This window comes from Macrotis lagotis, chromosome X (assembly GCF_037893015.1).
Source record: "Macrotis lagotis isolate mMagLag1 chromosome X, bilby.v1.9.chrom.fasta, whole genome shotgun sequence".
NCBI classification, from domain to species: Eukaryota; Metazoa; Chordata; class Mammalia; order Peramelemorphia; family Peramelidae; genus Macrotis; species Macrotis lagotis.
Window position 1 is genome coordinate 637,907,725 of NC_133666.1, and position 24,269 is coordinate 637,931,993.

The window sequence follows — 24,269 nt, forward strand, 5'->3', positions numbered from 1 at the left end:
TGTGAATGAGCATGTAATCCCTCCAAATGGAGAATGACTAAGCAAATTGTATATTAATGGAATATTAGATGAAGAAAAGATGAAATAGATCATTTCATCGGAAACTGTGAAGACATTTATGAAGTGATACAGAGTAAAGTGAACAAAATGAAGAGAACATTTTATAAAAATCTATAGAAAAGACAAAAAGCTTTGAGATTGAATAACTGATCAACAAAAGAACCAACTATAATTCCATTTATTATATGACATGTCTATTCTCCATTTGGAGGAATTATATTTTTGGATTACTATGAAGAACTTTTATGAATATTTTGGAATGCATTGATTCTTTTCCTTTGATTTCTTTGGAGGTGTTGTCTGATTCAATTCTTTATCTATACAATGAGACAGAGAAGAAAATGGAAAACCTCTCCAGCATCTTTTCCCCCAAAACTCCAAAATGGAGACAAGAGGCCCAATAGTAGTCTTGCTTGGGTCAAGGAATATGCATAACTTTTTGGTTGTTGTGACAAATTTCTGGACCAATTCATAGCTCTACAAACAGAGCAGTTCCTCCAACATTTGTCATTTTCCTTTTTTGTCAACTTCGTCAATCTGATGGTTCTGAGGTGAAACCTCAGAGTTTGGGCAACTTCATCTTGATTTTGAGGAATTTCCAATAATACAGCTTGGCTAGAATAGAATACATGAAGGAGAGTCATCAATCATTCAATAAATCAATCAACAATCAACAAATATTTAATAAGTGTCTATTATGTGCTGACACTAAGTCCTGGGGGGGGGATTTACAAAAAGAGGTAAAAAAGTCTCTGCTCCAAGGGGCTCACAGGCAGGAAATGAGAAAGGTCTGAGCTAGTGTGGTAGCTGATGTCACTGATCAGGACAGAAGAAAGAGATGTAGAATTGGAATCTATCGAATCTATCAGACTTGTCAACTGATGGGTTATGGGAGGTAAAGGATTAGGAAAAGTCAAAGATGATTTTTTTAAAATATAGAATTCCTGAAAGGATGATGATCTCAATAAAAGTAGGAAAACTTAAAGGAACTTTTTTTTGGGAGGGGATATGGGGAAGAAAAAAAATGACACTTTGGGCAGAAGGAGGTTGAGATACCACTGGGCTAGCCAGGTGGAGTTGTCTAGCAAGCATCTGAGTACGTAGAACTGACCTTAAGAAGAGAGATTATGCCTGGATATTTATGGCTTTGGGAGGATCAGGATAGAGATGATATTTGAACTCATGGGACTATATAGAGCAAAAAGAGGAATACGTAGAGTCTGGAAGGAATAGGATCTAGAACAGAAATTTAGAAGACATATACTTTGTGAGAAGACATATGTTTGTGAGAATGAAATGGATGATAAATCACAAAGGGAGACCAAGCTTTCCCCAACAGAACTGGAGGAGGAAAGTCCTTTATTGTCCTTAGTTTTCCTTTCTAGACTCACTCCCAAGTTTTAATGTTCTTTACTCTTCTTATAGGAATACATTGCTCCCAGAGGAGCTATCTGAAAAATGCTTTGGAAACCTAAAAACATTGTAAGATCAGAGCTCATAAATCTAGAGTTGGAAAGGACCTTAGAGATCATCTAGTCCAGTCCCCTCATTTTATAGATGAGATAATTGAGGACCAGAGCAGTTAAATGATTTACCTAAAGGGTCACCCAGGTAATCAGTGACAGAATTAAGAATTGAACCTAGGTCTGGGGACTCTAAATTCAGGATTCTTTCTACTGTACCATGCTACATCCTTTCTATAAATATCAGGTATTATTATGATGATGATAGTGGTAATGATAAATGACAGTCATAAAGATGATGTGGTGATGATAGGGTGAAGGTGCTGGGAGTGAGGTGATGATGAGAATGGTGCAATCATTTTGAATAGTCTACTTGAATGGTAGAAAGTATTCATTTACTATTTGTGGAACTACTGAGGATAGCACAACCACCATCCTGTTAATGCCTCCTAGTAACAACGGGTCCTTCAAAGATCAAGTGAGATTGTCAGTGACTTAACAGGGTAATTAGGCAAGACATAAATGTCCTGCTATCCCTGACAGCAATGGAAGGATGATGCTGAGAAAATGACTTTTACAGAACTGGGGATTTGGGAATTCCAACTTCAAGAGAAATAGCATGACAGGGTGGCCTAGAAGAATTGGGGTTCTAGGTCTAGGTTAATAGCTTGCATCTATTAATCACTCAGTAGCATGCAAAGCAAGTTGTAAATGCAATCAATCCTCACAACCAATTCTGATTGCTCTGATTGCATCCCTTCCTCTCCGACAATTTTAGAAATGAGGAAAATGGAAGCACAGAGAAATTAAGTGACAAGATTACAAATGTCTTCCTCATTCTGGGCCCCAGTTTCTTCCTCTATAAAATGAGAGGCTTGGAGGGTTCTCAGAAGTCCTTTCAGCTCTGACATTGTTTTGTAAAGACAAAAAAAAAGGAGCAAAAAGAAATAGGAAACTCCTGGAAGGTTGGTGCTGGGATAATTGACACATGGAAGAAGAGACAGAGAGCCCAGAATCAAAGAGAGTAGCCTGTGTCCAGGTATATGAACTGAAGAAGCAGATCAAGAGGTAGCCAGAAGGACAATTTTGTCCAGAAGGTGCAGGAGACCCAATGAAAACTCTAAGTTTTCTAGAGTGTGAGCCTGAGAAGAGAACATTTAGTAAGAGTCTGGGGTGGGGACAGGCAACTAGGTGTTGCAGTGGCTAGAACACTGACCTTGGAGTCAGGTGGATGAGAGTTACAGTCCAGTCATAGACATTTGACACTAGCTGTATGATCTTGGACAAGTCACTTAATCCTGATTGCCTGGCATCTCCAGTTATCATATCTGGCCACTGTACCCAGATGACTCTGGAGGAGAAAGTGAGGCTGATGACAGCACAGAACCTCTTCACTCAAGTCCAAATCATATGTTTGTCACGGTATCACCTCCCTGATGTCATGATTTTCTTTGAGTACAAAGGATAAACATCATCATCATCAGTGATGGAGATGGGGGAATCAGAGTGATAGAAGAGGGGTCTGGGTTTTAGCTGGAGGAGCTGATGAAGTAGATGGAACAGGGTGTTGATAAATAATAGGCTGATGAAAACACATCACTAAACTTAAGTCACACGTATAAGAGTAAGTTAATATGGAAGTCAGCTTCACATGGAAAACCCTTCTTAATACTTTATACCTGAACTGATAGCTGTGTAGCAGTAGACTATGTTGGTTACTGGTCACTGGTCTGTTATGGGGTATGGATTTGATGTGTGTTCTGAAAGTTGAGGCTGGCGGCCACAAATTGGAAAAGGATCAGTTGGTGGGGAAAGGGGAGGGGAGATGGGCATAATTCTAGGCTTAGAAAGGAAAGATTATTAGAAGGGAGGTTGGGGATCTTGGAGGCAGTCAAGAGGGGATGGGTAAGTATCCTGAAGGGTCTTGCAGTTGGGGGCATGGTTATTAGGGAAGGGAGAAGATAATAAACATTTATATAGCTTCTACTTTGTATTTTTCTTTTTTTTCTTTTTTGACAAGGCAATGGACTTAAGTGACTTGCCCAAGATTACACAGCTAGGTAATTATTAAGTTTCTGAGGCCAGACTGGAACTCAGGTCCTCCTAATTCAAGGTTAGGTGCTCTAAGCACTGTGCAACCTAGCTTCCCCTCTTTTTTTTTTTTAAAAAAAAACAAATATTTTATTTGTGGAGGGAACAGCTGGGGAGCTGGGGTAGAATTTGGGCCTCTGCTGGAGTTAAATCCAAGGGCATTGGATACATAGAGGTGGACAGGGTTGAGAAGGAGGCACATATGGTATCTGATTTCAGATTTGGCTCCAGACACTTATGAACTGTGTGACCTTGGGCAAGTCATTTAACCCTGCTTCATTTTTCTCATTTGTAAAATGAGTTGAACCCACCCTGGGATCTTTACCAAGAAAACCCAAATAGAGTCATAGAGTTGGACATCACTGAAAATACTTAACAGCAATAACGTCTATGAGAGAAGGTAACTTGGGCTGGGAGATCCCCCCAAACTGTTTGTTACAATAGATAAAGCATTAGACTTCCAGGAAGGAAAGTCTGAGTTCAAATCTTGCCTCAGATACTTATCAAGGCAAATCATCTAACCTCAAAGTAAAATGGGGATCGATCGATCTATCTATCTATCTATCTATCTATCTATCTATCTATCTATCTATCTATCTATCTATACATAGCACCCATATCCCAAGGTTGTTGTGAAGAGAAAGTGAGATAACTTGCAAAAGTGCTTTGCAAACCTTAAAAATGCTACATAAATGTTAGCTATTGAGTGGGGTTATGCTATGGGTGGATCACTCTCTAAATAGGAGCCCTTTCCATTGAGTATAGTGAGGATTTAATGGCAACTTGGGCAGATCAGAAGGGTGCTGGAGCCTTCACAGAAGTTAGGACATTTAAGGGGTCAGCTCCAATGGAATAAGAGGTTGACACTCACTTTGAGGGGTGTGGTGATCTCTAGCCCTCAGATACATCCACAACTCATCCGGGCTCAAATGAGATAACGCACTTAAAACGTTCTCCAAAGCTCACAGTGCCCAAGGGTCCCTCTGCTCCATCTTTGCGCTTTCTGTCAGGAGGGCTAGGACTGGCACCACTTGTACCAATTTGTGAAGCCTTCGGAAAGGTGCCAGCCCATAATGATGGTTAACTCCCCTCCGGCAGCTTCTCGGCTGGCTCCTTGCCCTTCTTCTCCTTGATGCCTGATCCCGACGAGGGGCTGGAGCGGGTCCCTCCCGAGTCTGGGGGTCCAGGCTAACGCTCTCGCCTCCACCACCGCCCTAGAAACAGACTCTCCGACAGCCGGTCCAGGGCGGACCTGCGAGGAGGCAGCGCCCTCTGGTGGCGTGGGGAGGCACTGCGGACGCGCAGGCAGAGCCCCGCGCCGCAGAGGACCGACAATAGCTCGTCCTTCCAGTCTGGGTAGATCCTCCCCATCCACCAGCCCTCCTTCGCCGCCTCAGCCTACCTGGGATCCCACGCGCTGGCCCGTAAGTGTTGCTCCCTCTCTCCAGTCCCGGCTTCAGCTCCACGACTCTCACTCCGGTCCTCCCCCCTCCTGCTCCCTGATCCTAGCCCGCAGACTCTGCTACTCCTCACCCCTTTCTCTGCCACCCCCATCTCTCCTAAGTCCTGGGTCAAGTGGTTTCATTTTTCTGGACCTCAGTTTTTTCTTCTGTAAAATGAGCCGGCTGGACTAGAAAGATTTCTAAACTCCGCCAAGCTCTAAGTCCCGATTCTCCCTTGTCCCATCGATTCCCCTGTCAGGATTCCTTGGACCTCCTCTCCTTGGACCATTCTCTTTCTACCGTTTTGACCCTTCAGGACCCTCAGCTTCTCTTCCTCTAAAAAACCCCTCCCCTTTCTCCAGTCCTGTCGAGGACTCTCTTTCAATCCCCCTAACCTAACCCGATCCTCTCCACACTCTGACCTGGATGCTTGCCCCACCTCACATCTCTCTCCTTCCAGCCTCTCCTGAAACCCCTCCTCACAGTCTTCCCCTCTTTCCCCAAAGGCATTTATAATTTCCTGGAGCCTCCTAGCCTCTACATTCTCAATATTCTGTTTGGATTGTTTTCTAAACCCTGTGGGGACTCCTGGACTTCATCCCAGCCCTCCTAACACTTTCCTTCTATGTCCACAACCTTGGACTTCTGCCTATAAGCACCGAACTCTTGCCTTCAGTCATCCCCCAAGATCCTTGTTTCTCTCCCAAAATCTTCCCCCCAAATCCCAGCCAAGCTTCCCTGGACCTTTCTCCAATACCCTCCTCCCCAACATCTAACCCCCTCTCTTACTCCTCAACACTCTTCACCATCTCCTTCCATTCTTAGCCTGTTTCTATTCTGTTATTTTTTTTTTTTAGGTTTTTGCAAGGCAAATGGGGTTATAAGTGGCTTGCCCAAGGCCACACGGCTAGGTCATTATTAAGTGTCTGAGGTTGGATTTGAACCCAGGTACTCCTGACTCTATCCACTGCCACCTAGCCTCCCCTGCTATTTCCTTTCAATACTCTTGGGCCTCCTGAAGTCTTTTTGAGTCTCCAAGTCCATTCCCCATCCCCTTGAGGGAATGAACAAATTAGGCAGCAACATCCTCCTTGCTTCTGAGTCTGTTCGGAACCTGCTCCGGATTTCCTGCTTTTCCTCCTCCAGCCCCACTTCCTTATCCCATTGAGAAACCGGAACCCTCTCCTAATATTCCAGGAGAGAAGAGCTCAGCCTCCTGCTTCTCCAGACAATAGTGGCCCCATCCCAGTCCAGCCCAAGGAATACTGTGAGTCTCCAGGGAGTTGGAGCCTCAGTCCTCAGAACAGTTGTGGGGAATATGTTGTGAGGGATTGGGGGGAGTAAGTGAACAGCTTAAGGATAGGGACTGACTGGCGAAATCTTCTCTCATTTGATCCTTATAACTACCCTGGGAGGTGGACACTATGATCATCCCCATTTTACAGTTGAGTAAACTGAGAGTTTTGGTCTTAGGAATCATTAGGATATGAATGGAGTCACAGAGCATCTGATTGTTCCCTAAGCAATTCTATTATTGACTTATTTACTATTCCCAGAAAAAGAACTGTAGTGGAAAATGGGGATGGGGGAGGGAAACAGGGGAGTAGATGTCATCTGAATGTAACCATACAGCTCTGGAGAAGAAAGGCACTAGTTTTCTGGTGTAAGGACCATGATATGGTGACTTCTAGGTTCAATAGGTTAGGGAGTTTGTACTTACTCATCAGTCTTATATACCAAATCCATCTATGCTGGCAGGCACTATCAGCTGAGGAGATCAGAGATGGACTCCAGTAGGAAGGAAATGTTGGAGGCTGGTGCAAAGCCTCTTCATGGGAACAGAGATGGAAGATAGAAGATATGTGAGGAATAGCCAGAAAGTCATTTTGCCTGGACCCGTGAAGTAGATGTGAAAGGGAGTAATTCATTAAAAACCTGGAAAGGCAGGATGAAGTTGCTTCATAATTTCTGGTTAATGCATTGATCTGGATAAGGACAGTTTCTTTGATTAGTTGATGGGGGGAATGACAGGGATTAAGGAGAAACTTAATGGACTGAATACAGAAGTGAGGATACTAGGAAGTTTGTGTGGATCATTGAAGTTCTCACCAAAGGGGGATTGGATCCTGGGGACAGTGAGGGAGTGTCTAGCTTGACTGTGACCTAAGAAAACTGCTAACTTTGACCCCAAAGCACCTAGGGGAGAATTGGTTTTCAACCTCAAGGCAGTTAAAGGAGAGCTGGCCTCAATACCTGAATGAGCTGGGAACAATAAAGATCTCTGATCAGTGTGTCTGTAAACAGATATGCTTAGCAACCTGTCATGGCAGCCAGTGAAGGTTGGTTATGGTGCTGGACATACCAATCACATAGATAAGTACATTCAGATCTGTTTGACACTTTTCTCTCTACTGGAGATCAAAATCTTCCTTGTTTCATTCCTGGATTTAACTCCTCTGTTCTATTTCTTATCACATTATTTTTAGTATTATTAGTTACATATGGTATAATTAATTACTATTATTAATATTAGTATTGTTCTTACAATGGCAGATTATTTAAGGAAATGATGGGAATTATGCAACATATTACTACAGGCTAAAAAACTTACTGAATGTCTTACAAGATGTAACTATGTGGTTAGAGTTGTATATCCGAAGTTCAATATTTTCCACAAACTAATGAGATGAGAAATCCCCATACTATGAAGATCTCCTCATATTCCTCAGAATGCAATGAAGGGGAAGTTGGATGGTGTAGTGAATAGAGCACCAGCCCTGGGGTCAAGGAGTACCTGAGTTCAAATTTGATGTTCTCCACTTAATAACTGTGTGACCCTAGGCAAGTCACTTAACTTTATTTGCCTCAGTTCCTCATCTGTAAAATAAACTGGAGAAGGAAATGACAAACCACTCTTGTATCTTTGCCAAGAAAACCCTGAAAGGAATCACAGAGAGTCAAATACAACTGAAATGATTGAGCAACAATATACCTTTACAAGGGGATATTTACTGAGAAGAATATTTAGGAAGACTCCACCAAAACCACTTTTCTCCACCACTTTAAATTATGGGGGGAGAGGCTCAAATTTAAAGTGATGACTGCCATTACTCCCCCCAAGGCTCATTATACTATAATCTGGTCCTTTTTGTCTTTGATTCATTCACTTACTCATTCATCTAAGGTCAGCAAAAAATAAACCCGACAGAATAGGAAAGCATAGTACCATTCACTCACAGACAAAGAATGTTGGAGGGTGGGGAAAGAGAGGAGAGAAAGAGAGAACTCAAGGTTCTCTCACCCTAAACCAGAGGTCTGTGGTGGATCTTTTTCCTATTGAATAAAAAGCTGCCAGGAAAGAGCCAGTTATTCAAATCTTTTGCATGTACATTAATTTAGGGCTCAGCAGTCAATTATATGATTTGTTGTCATATTTCAGTATTAATGAACAATATCCAGGATACTGGTTCCTCATCTTAATAAGAAAGGGGAAAGGACCCTAGGACCACTCTTTTTTGGGTAAGCAGGCTTACTTACCAGTAATTTCTTGAGATATTCATCAGTCAACCTAAGTCTTCCTAAGAACTGGACTTTAAATAGTCAGACTCCCCTATATCTTTTTCCTTCCCTCCCTGACAATAAATTATTTTATCTATTGACTGAGAAAATTTATTGTAGTAGGTATGATAAAGGATAAGTGTTTCTAAGACATTTTTCCCCTTTATTCTTGGACCCTGAGACAATTATTGCTAGGAGGAATTTTTTGGACTATGTTTTCCTGAAAGCCATCTCTGATGGCCAAGTAGTGACATTTACTAGATAAAGACTCTAATTATTATGGTACATCTAAGTGAGTGTTGAAATGTAGGTGGGATCAGAGACAGAGACCCATTCTAACACTCTAATTATGGGATATGGAGATAGAAGAGGAAGCACCTGGAATATTCTATTCTGTCTCCAAATGTGGGGGTCATGGTGGAATCTTTATGACCCCCAAATGAAGCTTAGAGGCTACTAATCTGCCTCAAGAGACTGACAGATCTCCCTGAGGCAGATGACAGTGAATGCTAAACTTTTTAACTCTGAATTGTCAGTTCTGAATCAATCATGGTCTTCTTCCAGTTTTCTTTCTGATGAAAAAAGCCTGTGATTTCACAAGAATAGAGGGAACTGTGATGTGACCAGTGTAAGGAATTCCAAGATGTGGAAATTATAAAGCAGATTGCAACTGTAACTTATGGTCTTAGAGATTGCCAGGGACATTGAGTAGGTAGCTAATGTGCATTATACTACTTTAACTTCATTTCCCCTCTTATCTCTACTGAGAGCTAACAGGGGTTAAGTATCATAGCAAGAAAATTTAGATTACCTCAGACTGCAGTATCTGAATGAACACCAGGTGGCATCCTAGATACGCCTTTCCTCTAGGTTTGTCATTCATGTGTTCTGGTAAGTAATTTTCTGGACCGAAAGCTCTGGTAGCTGTCCCTGCTCTGAACACATCAGTACCTCTTCTTCCTTCTTATCTCAGAAGCAACTTTATCTTCTCATCTGACTAGTCCACTAACTCTGGGTATTTCCTAAGACTCTGTCCAGGGCTTTCTTCTCTTTTCTTTCTGTACTCTCATTTGGTGATCTCATCAGCTTCTATTCCTTCAATTATTTTTTCAATTTTTTCAATTATTTATTCAATTATTTTCAATTATTATTCAATTATTTTTCCTTCAATTCCTTTAATTTTATTTTTTCAATGAAAAAATCTATTTTCTCTCCTTTCTACTTCTCTCCCTCCTTCATAGAAGCAACAAACAACAACCCCAAACCCTTGTAACAAATATACAAAGTTTTTTTTTAGGTTTTGCGAGGCAAATGGGGTTAAGTGGCTTGCCCAAGGCCACACAGCTAGGTAATTATTAAGTGTCTGAGACTGGATTTGAACCCAGGTACTCCTGACTCCAGGGCTGGTGCTTTATCCACTGTGCCACCTAGCCACCCCATAAATATACAAAGTTAAGGAAAAAAATTCCTCCATTGACCTCCATCTTGTTCTTCATCTTGAGCTTCTCTGTCAGGAGGTGGCTACCATGTTTCATTATGGGTTCTCTGCAATGGTGGTTGGCTAGTGATGCTGATTAGAGTTCTTAAGTTTTTCTGTTTTTTTGTCTTTTACAATGTTGTTATTGTAGAAATTGTTTTCTTGGTTTTGCTAACTCATTTCTTTATCAATTCATAAAAGTGTTTTCTGGTTTCTCTGAAACCAACCCTTTCTTAATTGTTTATGGCACAATAGCATTCCATTCAATTAATACATCATAGTTTGCTCATCTAATTTCCTAACTGATGGCACCTTCTAGTTTCTAGTTCCTTGCCACCACAAAAGAGCTTCTAAATATTTCTGAATTTCTGAATCCTTTATTTCTTTCATCTTCTTTGGATATAGGTTGACTAGGGGTATTACTGACTCAAAGAATAAGCAAAATTTAGTAACCTTTTGGGATGTTCATGATCTCTCTTAATACTAGTTCCTTCCTTCTGAGTTTATCTTCAGGAGATTTACCTTGTTTATAAATGGTTATTTGCATGTTTTCTCTTCTATCAGATTGTCAACTTCTTTAGGATAAGGAATATTTTTGCCTTTCTTTGTACTCCCAGTACCCTGTGTCTCTCATACAGTAGGCATCAAATAAATTTTTATTGACAGGATTATAGTTAGATATTGCTTTCTGTGGTACTGTGGATAGAGTTTGAATCCAGTGGAGACCTTGGATTTGGGAACACAGGAGTTCGAATCCATCCTCGGACACTTGACTCTTACTTGCTGTGTGACCTGGGACAAGTCACTCAACCCCGATTTCCTTGCACTCAGGACCATCTCCAGGCATCCTGATTCATATCTGACCATTGCACCCAGATGACTCTGGAGGAGAAAGTGAGGCTGGTGACTTAGCAGAGCACCTCCTCACTCAAATCCAGTTCATTTTACTTATCATAGCATCACCTCCCTGATGTCATGGTCTTCTTTGAAAATGAAGGACGAAAACTTCAAACAAACATTTTTTTCTAGAATGGCTGAAAGAAGATATTATTTTTCTATTATATTACTAATAATTATTATTAAATCGGGGACTAGGTTTTTCTTTCTTATTTCCTCATTCAGGGATTAATCTCTATAAACCAGTCAGTCAGTCTCTGAAGGACATAGCTGATAGATGAGATTGCCCCAAATCTGAAGGAACATGCTCCTTTATCTTGGGCAGGACACTTCATTCAGTTAGAAGACCTTACTTCTGTTTAGTAACAGTATCTGTAAACAGATTTGTAGTTTAGAATAACCTAACTCACTAAGGAGAAAACCAACCAGAGTAATCTGGATAAAGATGGATTTCTTTATCCAGATTGCTGGAGGAAGTTGAGCCTCAGAATCAAGCCACATTCTCAGTAGGAGGAACTGAAGACCACCTCTTCATTAATATGCCCACTCCCTCATCAATTGTTCACCCCTCAGAGTTGCTTTTCACCTGTCAGAGGCATAGTTGGGTTTCTTAGACTCTATCATTTTGTCTACTGGGAGGTTCTACAGGCTCTGAATGACTGAACTCTTGGCTGTTCTTTGCTTTTTGTCTTCTGCTCTGGTTATTCCACTGAAGGCTTACACACTGGGCAAAGTTAGAACTGAATCACTGCTCTACTCCTGAGATCAGAAATATCCAACAACTTTTCTGGAATTAATTCTGGGCTTAGTACTAGCCTACTTGTGATTGTTCACCACGCTGGATCTGTGACCCAAAACTAGGTAAGAGGTAACAAAGCTGGTAAATGGCAGCCATTCATATATCCAGTGATAGTTCAGGTATGACCTGAGCTGTTTTTCCCACTGTGGTGTTTCTTGCCCTGGTACTATGTCTTTGCACCCTTTCTCTTTCTGGGTACTAAAATCTTATCTTCTAAGCCTCATTGCCATCTCACATTCCTAGCCATCCCCTGTCCCAGGTAGATCTTTCTATTTCTCTAAGTTGCTCTGAGCTGGAAAAATATCTCACTGGGATTTTTTTAAAAACAGTTTTCTCAAGTGAAATTCCCTCTGGTACATTTTCTGGATTGGCATGAAAGAGGTGTGTTGGGTGTGGCAAGTAATAATACTTTCACTCTGCCATCTTAACTCCACCTCTTTCTTTGACATAAGATATGTCTATATATCTTATGTCTTCTTATGTCTACAGTTGGAGAAAACCTTAGGAATCATCTAGTCCAAACCCCCTTATTTTAAAGATATGGAAACTGAGGCCCCCAGAAGTTAAATAACTTGCCCAAGGCTATGTATATTTGTAAGAATCAGAGATAGGACTTGAACTCAGGTCTAAATTGAGTAGGCTTTCTATTTTGCCTCAAAGCCTTCCAAGAGGAGACTATATATTGATAGGATAGTACAAGGGTTGAGGAAAGCTACAACCATTACCATGCCCACTCTCCTATCTCCTGTTTTCAGTTCTTTCCTTCCCCTATCTCCCCAAAAAGATAAGAAAATTTAAGTGATGATCATCTTTTATTTTAAAAATTCCATCCCCTAGCCCATGCCTATTTCTATCAAGGGCACCACACCCTTTCTCCAGTGCCTGCTCCTATCAGAGCCCTTCCCCCCATCCTTCCTCAGAGCCCACTCTGTATCCTAGGACTTTAAAATCAGGTGGTGAGAGCAAACTGTTCAACTGGGAATAAAAAGACCATAACAGAATTCCTGCTCTGGATCAGTTTTCCTTGAGCTTCAGGAAACTAATACCAGGAACCAGGGTTTAGAAGTCTCCAATAGGTTAGGAAGTGCCTAGGACAGAAAACAGGAAGAAGTCAGGGCAGAGAGACCTTTCATGTCCCTCCTAATTCTTACTCACCTCTGCTTACTTTCTAGGTCTATGGGGCCCCCAAGTATTTTTTTTTTGGCAAGGCAAATGGTGTTAAGTGGCTTGCCCAAGGCCACACAGCTAGGTAATTATTAAGTATCTGAGACCGGATTTGAACCCAGGTACTCCTGACTCCAAAACCAGTGCTTTATCCACTACACCACCTAGCCGCCCCACCTACTAAGTATTTTTCACACCCCCACCCCTAACAAGAATACATAGCTAGGTATGTTCAGGATTGTTAGTGTTTCTTCCAATCTTGAGATACTTGGGTCCAAATTCTCCCCTCCAGAAAAATCTCACTATTTCCAGGGCTAGCTTTTCCATATACTTGGGAATCCCCTCTCTTTTCTTCACTCCCCTTTGTTTCCCCATTCCTATTTATCTTGCCAAAATCCAAACTCCTTAAGGAGTCTTCATCTCTTTTGCTGCTCTTCATCCTCCTTGTTGAGTCCCTATTCATTTCACTGCACTTCTTTACTCTCAAGGATCCTTCACCTTCTCTCTCTGAGGTTCTATCTTGCCTCACTGAACCCCACCCCCCATAGAGCCCCATAGTCTCAAGCCCCCATCTCCCTCATTATTACCTATTCTCCCATATTGAATCATCACCCTCTTTGGATTTTTTTTCCTTGAAGTAGGGTTATGTGTCAAACTGTGCTTCACAAGGATTCTCACCATTGCCAGGGTTAGCCTTTCCCCAGTCTTATTTCATTTCTTTCCCTTTTCTCTTTGCTGCTCTCAGACCTATCCCCCCAAATCTTTCATTGAGTCCCAATTCTTCATGCCTCATCTCCTTTCTAGGTTCTTATTTCATCATGAATCCTTCAGTCTTTCTCTCTCTGAGGTCCTATCTTACTTTACTGCATTTTTAACTCTCACATTGGCTCCAATCTCCTCACTGAGCCCTAACTCCTCTCTTTGAGCTCTCATATTCCTCACTGAGCTCCATTATCACAGTAAGCCCCAGTTGCCCACATTATTACCTATCTCCCTTCCTCAGCCCTCATCTACTTCATTGAGTCCCTGTCCCTTCCACGAGTCACCTTATTGAGATCCCTTCCATCCTTGGTTAATGTCACTTACCTTACTCAGTATGCTCAGGGAAGCAAGGCAGTGACCAGACCCAGTCCCAGAAGTAAAGAGTAGATCTGAGGGCCAGGAAGTGCTGAACTTGTCACTTTGGAGCTGTTTTTTTCCTCTAGAAGATGAAGGTGGGTTGGAGGAATGAACAGAAAGGGGATAGTCAGAGTTAGGAACCAATGGGATGTTTCTCTAGAGGGCTTAAATATTTCTGATCTCTTCCCACATGACTGGGAGAGATCTTTTGAATTATCACCACCCTGAGCACAAGACCTTGGGATTCCTAAGATGCATCTCTACCATACTATTCCTAGACTCCCTTATCTTGAATTCTTGGTGGGGAAGAGATGGTCAAAGTAGCTCCCTACCCCTAATAGTATTATAGTAATTAGTGTGTTACCAATTCTTGCTATGCCACTTAATAGTTCTTTGCATGACATGGTATCTTTTCCAAAATTTGTGGTATTGGAGGAGAGTCATGGTATAGCTATAAGCCCAAAAAGTAGAAAAGTCTCCTTTTCCCCAAAGAAAAAATTTCTAAATGTTTTTTTTTATTGTCAGTGAATCCTATACATTACTATTTTATGGGTTTCATCAGAACAGAGATTGTCTTTAATTCCAGAAACTCTCCCAGCACCTAGTATGAGACTGAAAGCTAATGACACTCAAACATTTCCTGAAGGAGAGAAAATTAATTTTGGATAGCCTTTAGTGGTAGAGTGAACAGAGAATGTCCAAGCTGGGAAATGAGTGGGGATTAGAATGGAGGTAGGGTGGGAACCTTAGAATACTAACAGATAGAAGGAGGCATCAGAACAGATAGAAAATGTTTGAGTGGGCCCTGGGGTTGTGGAGGGGTGGGGAAGCCTTAGAATACAGACTGTCTGAGCTGAGAAGACACATCAAAAATGGAAAGGACCCTATAATTGAAGTCAAAAAAGGTCATAAGGGGAAAGGATTGTAGAGCACAGAAGGTAAAGTGAGAGAGGTGGAAGAGAAAAAAAAATCAAAATGGTAGAGCTGGAAGGAAACAGAGGATTTCTTATCTAATGCTTTCATGTTTTAGGTGGTGCAGTGGATAAGAGCACTAACCCTGGATTCAGGAAGACCTGAATTCAATTCTGGCCTCAAACACTTGACACTTACTAGCTGTGTGATCTTAGGCAAGGTTAATTCTGATTGTCTTTCATCTGGCATCTCCATTGCCCTGATCCATATCTGGTCCTGAACCCAAATGACTCTGGAGGAGAAAGTGAGGTTGGTGATTTAGCATAGCACCCCCTCACTCAAATTCAATTCCTTTACTTGTGGCAGCACCTCCCTAATATCATGATCTTTGAGAATGGAGAACAAACATCATCATCATCATCATCATCATCATCATCATCATATTATAGAGGAAACAGAGTCAAGAGGAGAAGTGTAACTGCCCAGGGTCTCATGATAAGTCAGGAACAGAATGAGGATCTATTTCATGCAAAGCCCCAGAGACCCTAGTACCTGAGTTCCAGGTCTGTATGGATAACCTTCAGGGATGGATTTCCCTTCCTGGCCCAGCTGGTCTCTGTTCCATATATCATATAGGTAAAATTCTGTTTTTGGGGAACTGGAAGGCTCTCCTGGGCTTATACATTTGTTCTGGTTCAGTCACAGATTAGGAAATCAACCCTTACTACTCCTACATCTCTACCCTATAGAAGAAGTAGAAGATTCTTGGCAACTCCATCTAGAAAGAAATGTGTCCCTTAGAAGATAGAATGACCTTGTCCCTAGAAGTCACCTAACCCTAGAAGAATTCAAGAGAGTGCTGGATCACTGATCCACATGAAGTCTCAGCTGAAGGAAATTATTAGGGGCAGCAGAGCCCAACCCTTCTACATCTGTACTGTCCTCTCCATCTGCAGGGCTGCCTCAGCTTTCTCAAGTTTCTTTGTCAAATCCTGGTTCTCTCCTGGCCCAGGAAAGAAAGGGAGAGGGAAACAATGAAAAGAAGAAACTCCTTCACTACTATTCTCATCTACATCAACTTGATGCCATGGGAAAGGTCTCCAAAGCCACTTGGACCTTCAGATTTTCTTCCCCAGGGCCTGAATTCCCTGTATTTGAGTCTACTTCCCAGAAAATTCCTTCTTAGGAAATGATCACTGGGATAGGGAGTTCTAGAGAAGGGTATTAAGATCCCTCTGTGGCTAACCATCAAACCAGAGAAGGGAAGGAAACATGGATTCTTTTTTTTTGCAAGGCAATGGGGCTTAGTGGCTTGCCCAAGACCACACAGCGAGGTAATTATTAAATGTCTGAGGCCGGATTTGAACTCAGATTTGAACTCCTGACTCCAGGGCTGGTGCTCTATCCACTGCAAAACCTAGCCACTCCAAAACAGGGATTTTTAAGACATTCTGGGAACCTTAGAACTCATCCAGTGCAATTGCCTTACTTGTCAGATCAGAAAACTGAGACTTAGAGCTCAAGTGACTGACCCAGTCATGCAGCTCATGGTGGCAGAGCCCATAAAGAAACCTGGGTTTCCTTGGAAATCACATGTAATAGTGGAAAAGGGGCAGCATTGGGATCAGAGAGCCTGAAGAATCTTCCCCATCACTTTGCCTGGCTATTTCTTACCTGGGTGACTTTGTTTTTTTTTTTTTTTTTTAGGTTTTTGCAAGGCAAACGGGGTTAAGTGGCTTGCCCAAGGCCACACAGCTAGGTAATTATTAAGTGTCTGAGACCGGATTTGAACCCAGGTACTCCTGATTCCAAGGCCGGTGCTTTATCCACTACGCCACCTAGCCGCCCCCTCTGGGTGACTTTGGGCAAGGTTCTTAATGTCTCTGGCCTCTGCTCCTCATGGGTAGAATGAGGAGATCAGATCAGACCTGGGACTCTTAGTTTTTTTTGTATGGTCCCCCTCCCCTTTGGCCATCTATCTGCTGAAGACCAGGAGTCTCTCTTCTCAGAAGGATGTGTTAAAATGCATAAAATATAGCACACAAAATTTCAAAGGAACTCATTTGCATTGAAATACAGTTATCCAAATATTAAAAATTAACTCATAGACCCAATGTTCAATACTTCTGGAGTAGATGTTTTCTCTGCACCCTTTCCAGTCCTAAAAACCTATGATCATTCTACTCTCAGTCTAGTTTCCTGTGTTTATCAAACTGCAGATCTATAGTCATTTACTATTGTTTCTGAAACTTCCTTTTCAATATGGGTTCCAAGATGCTTCCCAGAGTGGTGAGGAGAAGGGGAACCTCTCCTCACCATCCTCCCACACACAGGCCCCTTACCTTTCAGCTCCTGTAACTGAATGAGCAATGAGTTTCTAATAGATGTCACTTCCTCCAGATTCTTATTCAGGTCTCTCTAAGAGGAGGAAAAAGGTATATGAACGAACCAGGCTCAGGAGATAGTCTCATCTGCCCCCACGTTCTCCAGTCCTTTCTGAGACTGGTTTCTTGTTTCAGAACAGCTTCCAAGGTCAATTGAAGGAGGGAGGAATAGATGGGAAAAGGAGGCAGTGAGAAAATTGGCATATAACCTAGATAAGCAGAGGGGGCATGGGGAGACAGGAAGCCTGGGAAAGGAACATGTGACATAAATGGGGACATAGGGCATCCAGCAAAGGGATAGTAGAGGGAAGGTGGTGAGATAAGGGATATGGGGGACTGGTGAAAACAGGAAGGTAAAAGTTACAGAATGACAGACAGATAGGAAAACGACTCAAGGAGCAGGGAGCTAGGGAGAGAGTAAGAAAGGAAGAAGAAACAGATGAGGAACAGAGACAAGAAGGGGGAGCTGAAGAGATAAGGAAAAGGGAGGCAGAGAAGGGAGAGAGTGGGAGGGATGGGGAACCGATGAAGAGATTCAGGGAGGAGAGACATAGGAGAAGAGGAGATGTGGAGAATGGAACAGAGACAGGAATTTGGGAGACAAGAAGAAGTTTTTAATGTAGACAAATTCATAACCTAAAATACTGAATTAAAAGAAATTGTTTCTATCTCCTGCTCATTGACTCCTAGGCCCCTCCCTGTGACTGCTGATTTCTCTCCTTCTCTCTTTTGGCCCTCTACCCCTCAGCCCCCCTGCCCCCAGTACCATGGTATTGCTGCAGCTCTGCCATTGGGCTTCCATCTTTGTGAAGCTCTCCTGGCTCTTCTTCAGCTTCTTCTGAAGTAACTGGCTTTCATTCTGGAACTTAAAGCCCTGTTGACAGGCATCTGAGTTGGCCCTAAACGCGAAAACCCCCACAAGGACCACCAGTACTATTAACAGAAGACCTCCAAGGATGACTAAGAACATAATGCATGATTTCTTCAAGTGATCCATGTGCTGATGGCTCAAATTCAATCTGAAAATCAAGACCCCTTTCTCAGCAAGGCAGAGAGGAAAAATCCCCTGTCCTGAGCTCCACCCAAGTTGTTTCAGAGATTTGCCAATCTGCTATTGGACAAGGTTTGGGGTCACAGGAGAAGTGATAGAATCATTTGGGTCCTGCTCTGCTTCTTTGCTCCTCTTTCCCCAGGCAGTCAGTGACTGCCTCAATAAGCAGTTACCATATGTGGAGGGAACTGGGATTGGTGAGTCCCCTCCTGGGGAGGTTTGGGACTGAGGGTTGGGCCAGTAGGAGCTTTCAAATGAAGCCGGACTGGGGAAAAAAGTCCTAAAAAGAAATGTGGTCTTCTATCAGTTTCAGTTTCTTGAAAACAAGTTTAGTTTCATTTCTTCATTTCTTGCTCTCCAAAGCTGGGGGTAGAGCTGAAACCTTGGTCTGGAGCCAGAGTTCAACCAGGTTCACTGAGGTTCATCTGCCAAGTGGCAGATAGTTGTACAGAGTTATGAAAGGGTATGTTTCATCGAAGAGAGGCTCGGATTTTCACCTTTTGCCAAACAGGAAAAGGCCCATGTCTAACTTTTTGTTTTTCCAATTTCCTATTTCCAAAAGGGGCAATGGGATAAAAATATATTATATTATACATTATGAGCTGTCTATGGTTATGATATGGTTCAGAATAAATTTAACTTCCCCACCCCAATTTCTCTAAAAGGGAGAGGATAACAAATTACTTTTCTCTGAACCAGTCTAGCTCCCTCTCACTGAATATTTAATACACAAAAGACAATCATGGATGGATAGTAAATCAAGGTATTTATCCAATGAAGTCATAAAATAGAAATTGAGGTGGGTAGATGGATTAAAATTGGGGTGTCTAGGTGATTAAATGAATAAAGGGCCAGGCCTTGAGTCAGGAAGGTTCATTTTCCTGAGTTCAAATCTGGCATCAGTTATTTACTAGCTATATTGACTCTTGGCAAATCACTTAACCCTGTCTGCCTCACTTTCCTCATCTGTTAAAATCCGAAGGAGAAAGAAATGACAAGGAAAACCCCAAATAAGGCCATGAAGAATCAGACATAGCTGAACAACAATAACAAACTGAGGGGAGGAAGGGAGGAGGTGAGAACCACCGGAATCTTCATCTCAGCGGACTTGGCTTAAAGTTAACTTAGACACACTCAGTTAAGTTAAGAAACTTACCTTACCTTTCAAGTATTAAAAGGGAAAAGGGGAGGGGGGGACGGGGCGGGGAAGAAAAAGGGGAATTAACAGAAGGAAGGGAAGAAGGGGAAAAGGGAAAAGAGAAAAAGGGGAAGGGGCTTTTGTCAATAAAAGAGAGAATGATCTTTCTGTTCTTATCAGTTTCTGGAGGTGCAGATATTGGAAATCAAGGTACATGCTATGTTGTCAGCCTCCCCCCATTACCTATGGTTCTGGGGACTTTTATTAGCCATTCAAAAGTATGGGGCTTGTCTTTTCTCTCTTATTTTTTTTAAACTCTCCATTTATCTTCTCTTAGGTTTCTCTCCAAATGTTTATAGTGGATTCAGAGGTCTCTCAGCTACAATTCAGGAATTGTGGTTTTACCATCTGGGGTTTTTCTGAGATAATAATTAGAACTTATCTAGGGTTTCGAGATTTACAAAGTGCTTTATAAATATTTTATCCTCATTAACAACTCTGGGAGGTGGGTGCTATTATTGTTTCCACTTTATAGAGAGGGTACTAAGCCAGATAGGGGTTGACTTACCCAAGTTACAGTTAAGTGTCTGAGGTGAGATTTGAACTCAGGTCTTCTTTCCAGTTCTAGCACATTTCTAAAAAAACCTGCTTCCCTCTAGGCATCACAGGAATGTCCTTTAGGACTCTACTCTGAAACTTCTAGGGCCAGGATGATACTTTCATTTTTTTAGAGTGGCTTGCGAATTGTCTTAGTGGATCCTGAGGAGAGAGACCTAAGTTGAGAGATGGGGTTTCAGGACCAGCTACCTCTTGAAGCATCCTACACAGTGGCATAGGAACACTAACAACTTTCAGGGGCAGAACCATTAGAGATGCTCCTCCTTCCATCACTTTTCTTCTTCATATTACTGCAGATTACCCTTCTGTCTCTGCTCCCACTTGTAACTTCTTCAGGGAAATGTAATCCAAGGAACAATGCTCTTGGTCCTGAGCAAAATGGGAAATAAAGTACAGTACTGGAAATGTTCTCCATGATCATTTACATTATGATATATTTTTTCTATCAGTGAATAATAATAGTCATACTGTTATACTATCATGTGGGTGGGGCACAAAAATTGTGTATAGCTCATTGGTCACACACAGAACCCGTTGGTTCAGTTAGGGGAGGTAGAATGCTCCTTGGTTCCCATTGCAGGTTCTGAGAACTCCCTCTGTCCTATCACTTAATAAAATTCCATCTTTTATGATCCATACAACATATATCTTCTTTTTCTTCTTTTTCTTCTTTTTCTTCTTCTTCTTCTTCTTCTTCTTCTTCTTCTTCTTCTTCTTCTTCTTCTTCTTCTTCTTCTTCTTCTTTTTCTTCTTCTTCTTTCTTCTTCTTCCTCCTCCTTCTTTTTGGTTCTTCCAAGGCTTTGGGGTTAAGTGACTTCCCCAGTGTCACACAGCTAAGTAATTATTAAGTTTTGGGGGCCAGATTTAAACTCAGGTCCTCCTGACTCCAGGGCTGGTGCTCTATCCACTAAGTCACCTAGCTACCCCATAATCTATATCTTTTACCCAATCAAAATTCCGATAGTTGCTGCCTACATATTCCTTTCCTTTCTCAGTTTAGTACTTGGTTCCCAATTTTTTGTACCCTCCTAACTCCTGCCCTCATATGAGGGGGCTTTAGCATACATATTGGCTCTCCCTTAAATATCTTAACCACTCAGTTCCTCAATCTATTTACTTCCTACAAGCTATTCTTCTACTCCATCTCAGCCACACACAAAGTTGGTGTATACCCTTGATCTTGCCATTACTGACAAATATGCCATCTTTTCATCTCTTCCTCTCTTCCCTTACAAAATCCTATTCTTTGTCCATATTGTGACCTTCATTTATTGACACCCCACTCCCCAAGATCTTTGAGGCCATTTCCACTGTAGTAGTCATTCTCTTCCCCTTCCACCTGGTGAACCAATTCAACTCCACTCTCAAATCCCTAACCCCGTTATATCACTGATCATGTTTTGCCAAGTCTCAGCCTTGGATCACTCTCACTATTTGATGCCTTTACTCCTTTACTTACTGTGCTTTTACACAGTGCTAATTAATTAAATTTGAGAAAATCACATAACTCTTATGACAGTCTACTACAAATTTATATTACACAACCTTAATTGGGCCCTCACTGTTGCTATAACTACCTTATCAACTTAGTGTCTCATTCCCCACCCCAGGTCTTTCAAATATTCCCATCCCCCCTCAAACTTCCTTTTCTTGAGAAAAATCAGATTGATAGCCTTCATTTTTGTAATTGGGTCTATTCTGTATCACTGCCAACGCTTTGTATACTACCCAAGTCATGTTTCTTTGTCTCTGAGTTAAGTTCAGAAATTCTGAGTTAATTAAGTTAGAAGCTCAGTTTTCTTGCTAATCACCATTCTTTTCTTATAGTAAGGAAATTTCTGTTATTCTTTTTTTGTTTTTTTTTGGTAAGGCAATGGGGTTAAGTGACTCACCCAAGGTCACACAGCTAGGCAATTTATTAAGTGTCTGAGGTGGGATTTGGACTCAGGTACTCCTGACTCTAGGGCTGGTGTTCTATCCACTGCACTACCTAGCTGCCCCAATTTCTGTTATTCTTGAAAAATACAAGTGGATACCAGGAGTCTGGTCTGTTATCTCTGCAACACTGATTGTCCTTTGACGAAATATGGTTTTATTGTTGAGATGCTAATTAGCCACGCAGGTTGAACACCGCTAAGTTTTCCATAGTGTCAAGATGGAAGGAAGCCCTGTACAACTGATTTCTAGTTAATCATATTGTTCCCCATGCATACATGCAATACTTCAGACTTTGTAACAGATCATAAAATTTTTCCCATCTTTGATGCTTTTTTCTAGTTTTTTTTTACAGGGCAATGGGGTTAAGTAATTTGCCCAAGGTCACACAGCTAGGTAATTGTTAAGTATCTGACGTCAGATTTAATCTCAGGTCCTCCTGACTCCATGACCAGTGCTGTATCCACTGCACCACCTAGCTTCCCCTGTTTTCTAGTTTTTGGGTGCTCTTTTTACCTGTAAAAATGTTCCATTTACCTTCATTTAATGTCTTTTAGGTTGCTGAAGAGCTGGGAGATCCTTTTTATTGGAAATTGAATGTGCTCAGAATTTTGTGTCTCAATTTATCTTAATTTCATTTGGTGATCCAGCCAGGAGTTTAGAGGGGATGCTGACTTGAAGGTCACATTCCTCCATCTTGAATCCATCCGAGTTAAGGTAAGTCTCCATATTAGTGGGGGAAGGATATCTCTGGTAGGTCCCTCTTAGGAAATAAGTGAGCCTCCATGCTTTTGGGGAAATAGCTAGCTAAGGTTATCTTTCACTTTGGTGGGAATATTTCTTTAAGAGAATAAAGGTATCTTTCACACTAGAGGGGAAGTCTCTAGAAGGGAAAAATGAAACTCTGACACCTTTGCTTAGGGCACAAATTTAAGAGTTTTGAGATAGCTTGTAGAAAGTTGTGTGCACTAGTTTTTGATTAAGAATTCTTTAATGGGAGATTAAAAAATGACAACAAAAACCTAGCTTGCAAATGCTTCTCTAGTAATATCTATGTTTGTAAGACAAACTACCTTTCTCCTAAAGGAGGAAGAATAATTTTTTTTTCATTTACAACACTTCTTTCATAATCTCTTCTCTTTAGGTTTTTAGGACGCCACTTTCTCTTGGTTCTCCCCTTACCTATATTACTACTACACAGTCTCCTTTGCTGAATTCTCTTCTCAATTTTGTCCTCTAACCATAGCTATACCTCAGGATTCTATCCTGAGTCCTTTTCTCTTTACTTCCCATGGTAATCTCATCAGGTCACATAGGTTTAATTATTGAATCTATGCTGATGATTCTCATATTATTGCTTTGCCACTTATCTCCAATCTCACAACACCAACTTCCTCTGTCCTGTAGACATTTTAACTTCAACATGTCCAAAACTAAACTCTCTAAGCCCCACTTCCTATTAGAGATGAGAGAAATGGTTATTTTCTCTTATATTAATAACCAATTAATAATGGAAAGACCTAGGATTTTTTCCTTTCCTATTCCATCATTCAAAGCCCAGTCCTTGTGAACGATATTGCTTATAGATGAGAGTGTCCAAAATCTCTATGTACATGCTTCTTGTTTTACCCAACTGGAAGACCTTACAAAGATCATCTTACCTAGGTGGAATTTTTATTTCATCATTTTTCACTATTCATTGACTGAGGGGACAATAGATCCTTTTGCACAGATTCTAGAATGGTCTGGCTTGAGATGAATCTCTTTTCATCTCTGACATGATTAGAATAATATATCCAGCTACTCATTAGAATAGGCCCACCTCTCATTATAATATCTGTCTTCTCATTAATTTTTTTTTTTAGTTTTTTTGAAAAACAAATGAGGGTTAAGTGGCTTGCCCAAGACCACACAGCTAGGTTAATTATTAAGTTTTTGAGGCTGGATCTGAACTCAGGGACTCCTGACTCCAGGGCCGGTGCTCTATTCACTGCACCACCTAGCCACCCTCATTCTCATTAATTGTTAATCAATCAGAGTTGATTTCTGCCTCTTGGGAACACCCACTCTTCCAAGGATAACAGCTTCCATGATTCATCCTTGTTTTATGAGAGAAAATCAAATGACCATCATTTTATTAGTTATCTACTAGGAATAATTA

The 24,269-nt window shown here is 41.4% G+C and overlaps 1 protein-coding gene across 1 annotated transcript; it reads right to left on the minus strand.

Annotated features, from left to right (window-relative positions):
• Positions 1-233: 233 nt before the first annotated feature.
• Positions 234-18,737, minus strand: BST2 (bone marrow stromal cell antigen 2). Its single transcript, XM_074204236.1, has 5 exons — positions 18,133-18,737; positions 17,325-17,400; positions 14,038-14,152; positions 4,486-12,875; positions 234-675 (listed from the first exon to the last, which is right to left on the minus strand). The coding sequence occupies exons 1-3, from the start codon at positions 18,361-18,363 to the stop codon at positions 14,052-14,054; spliced, it is 408 nt and encodes a 135-aa protein (XP_074060337.1). The 5' UTR covers positions 18,364-18,737; the 3' UTR covers positions 234-675; positions 4,486-12,875; positions 14,038-14,051.
• Positions 18,738-24,269: the final 5,532 nt, after the last annotated feature.

Bases quoted from the DNA above. Each gene is read 5' to 3' on its own strand.
- BST2 (XM_074204236.1), bottom strand. From the start codon at position 18,363: ATGGATCACTTGAAGAAATCATGCATTATGTTCTTAGTCATCCTTGGA. The intron at 17,401-18,132 runs GTACTGGGGGCA...TCCTCCTCTTAG, and splicing joins AGAGCTGCAGCAATACCATG to AGAGACCTGAATAAGAATCT. The intron at 14,153-17,324 runs GTAAGGGGCCTG...TTCATCTTCTAG, and splicing joins TCAGTTACAGGAGCTGAAAG to AGGAAAAAAACAGCTCCAAA.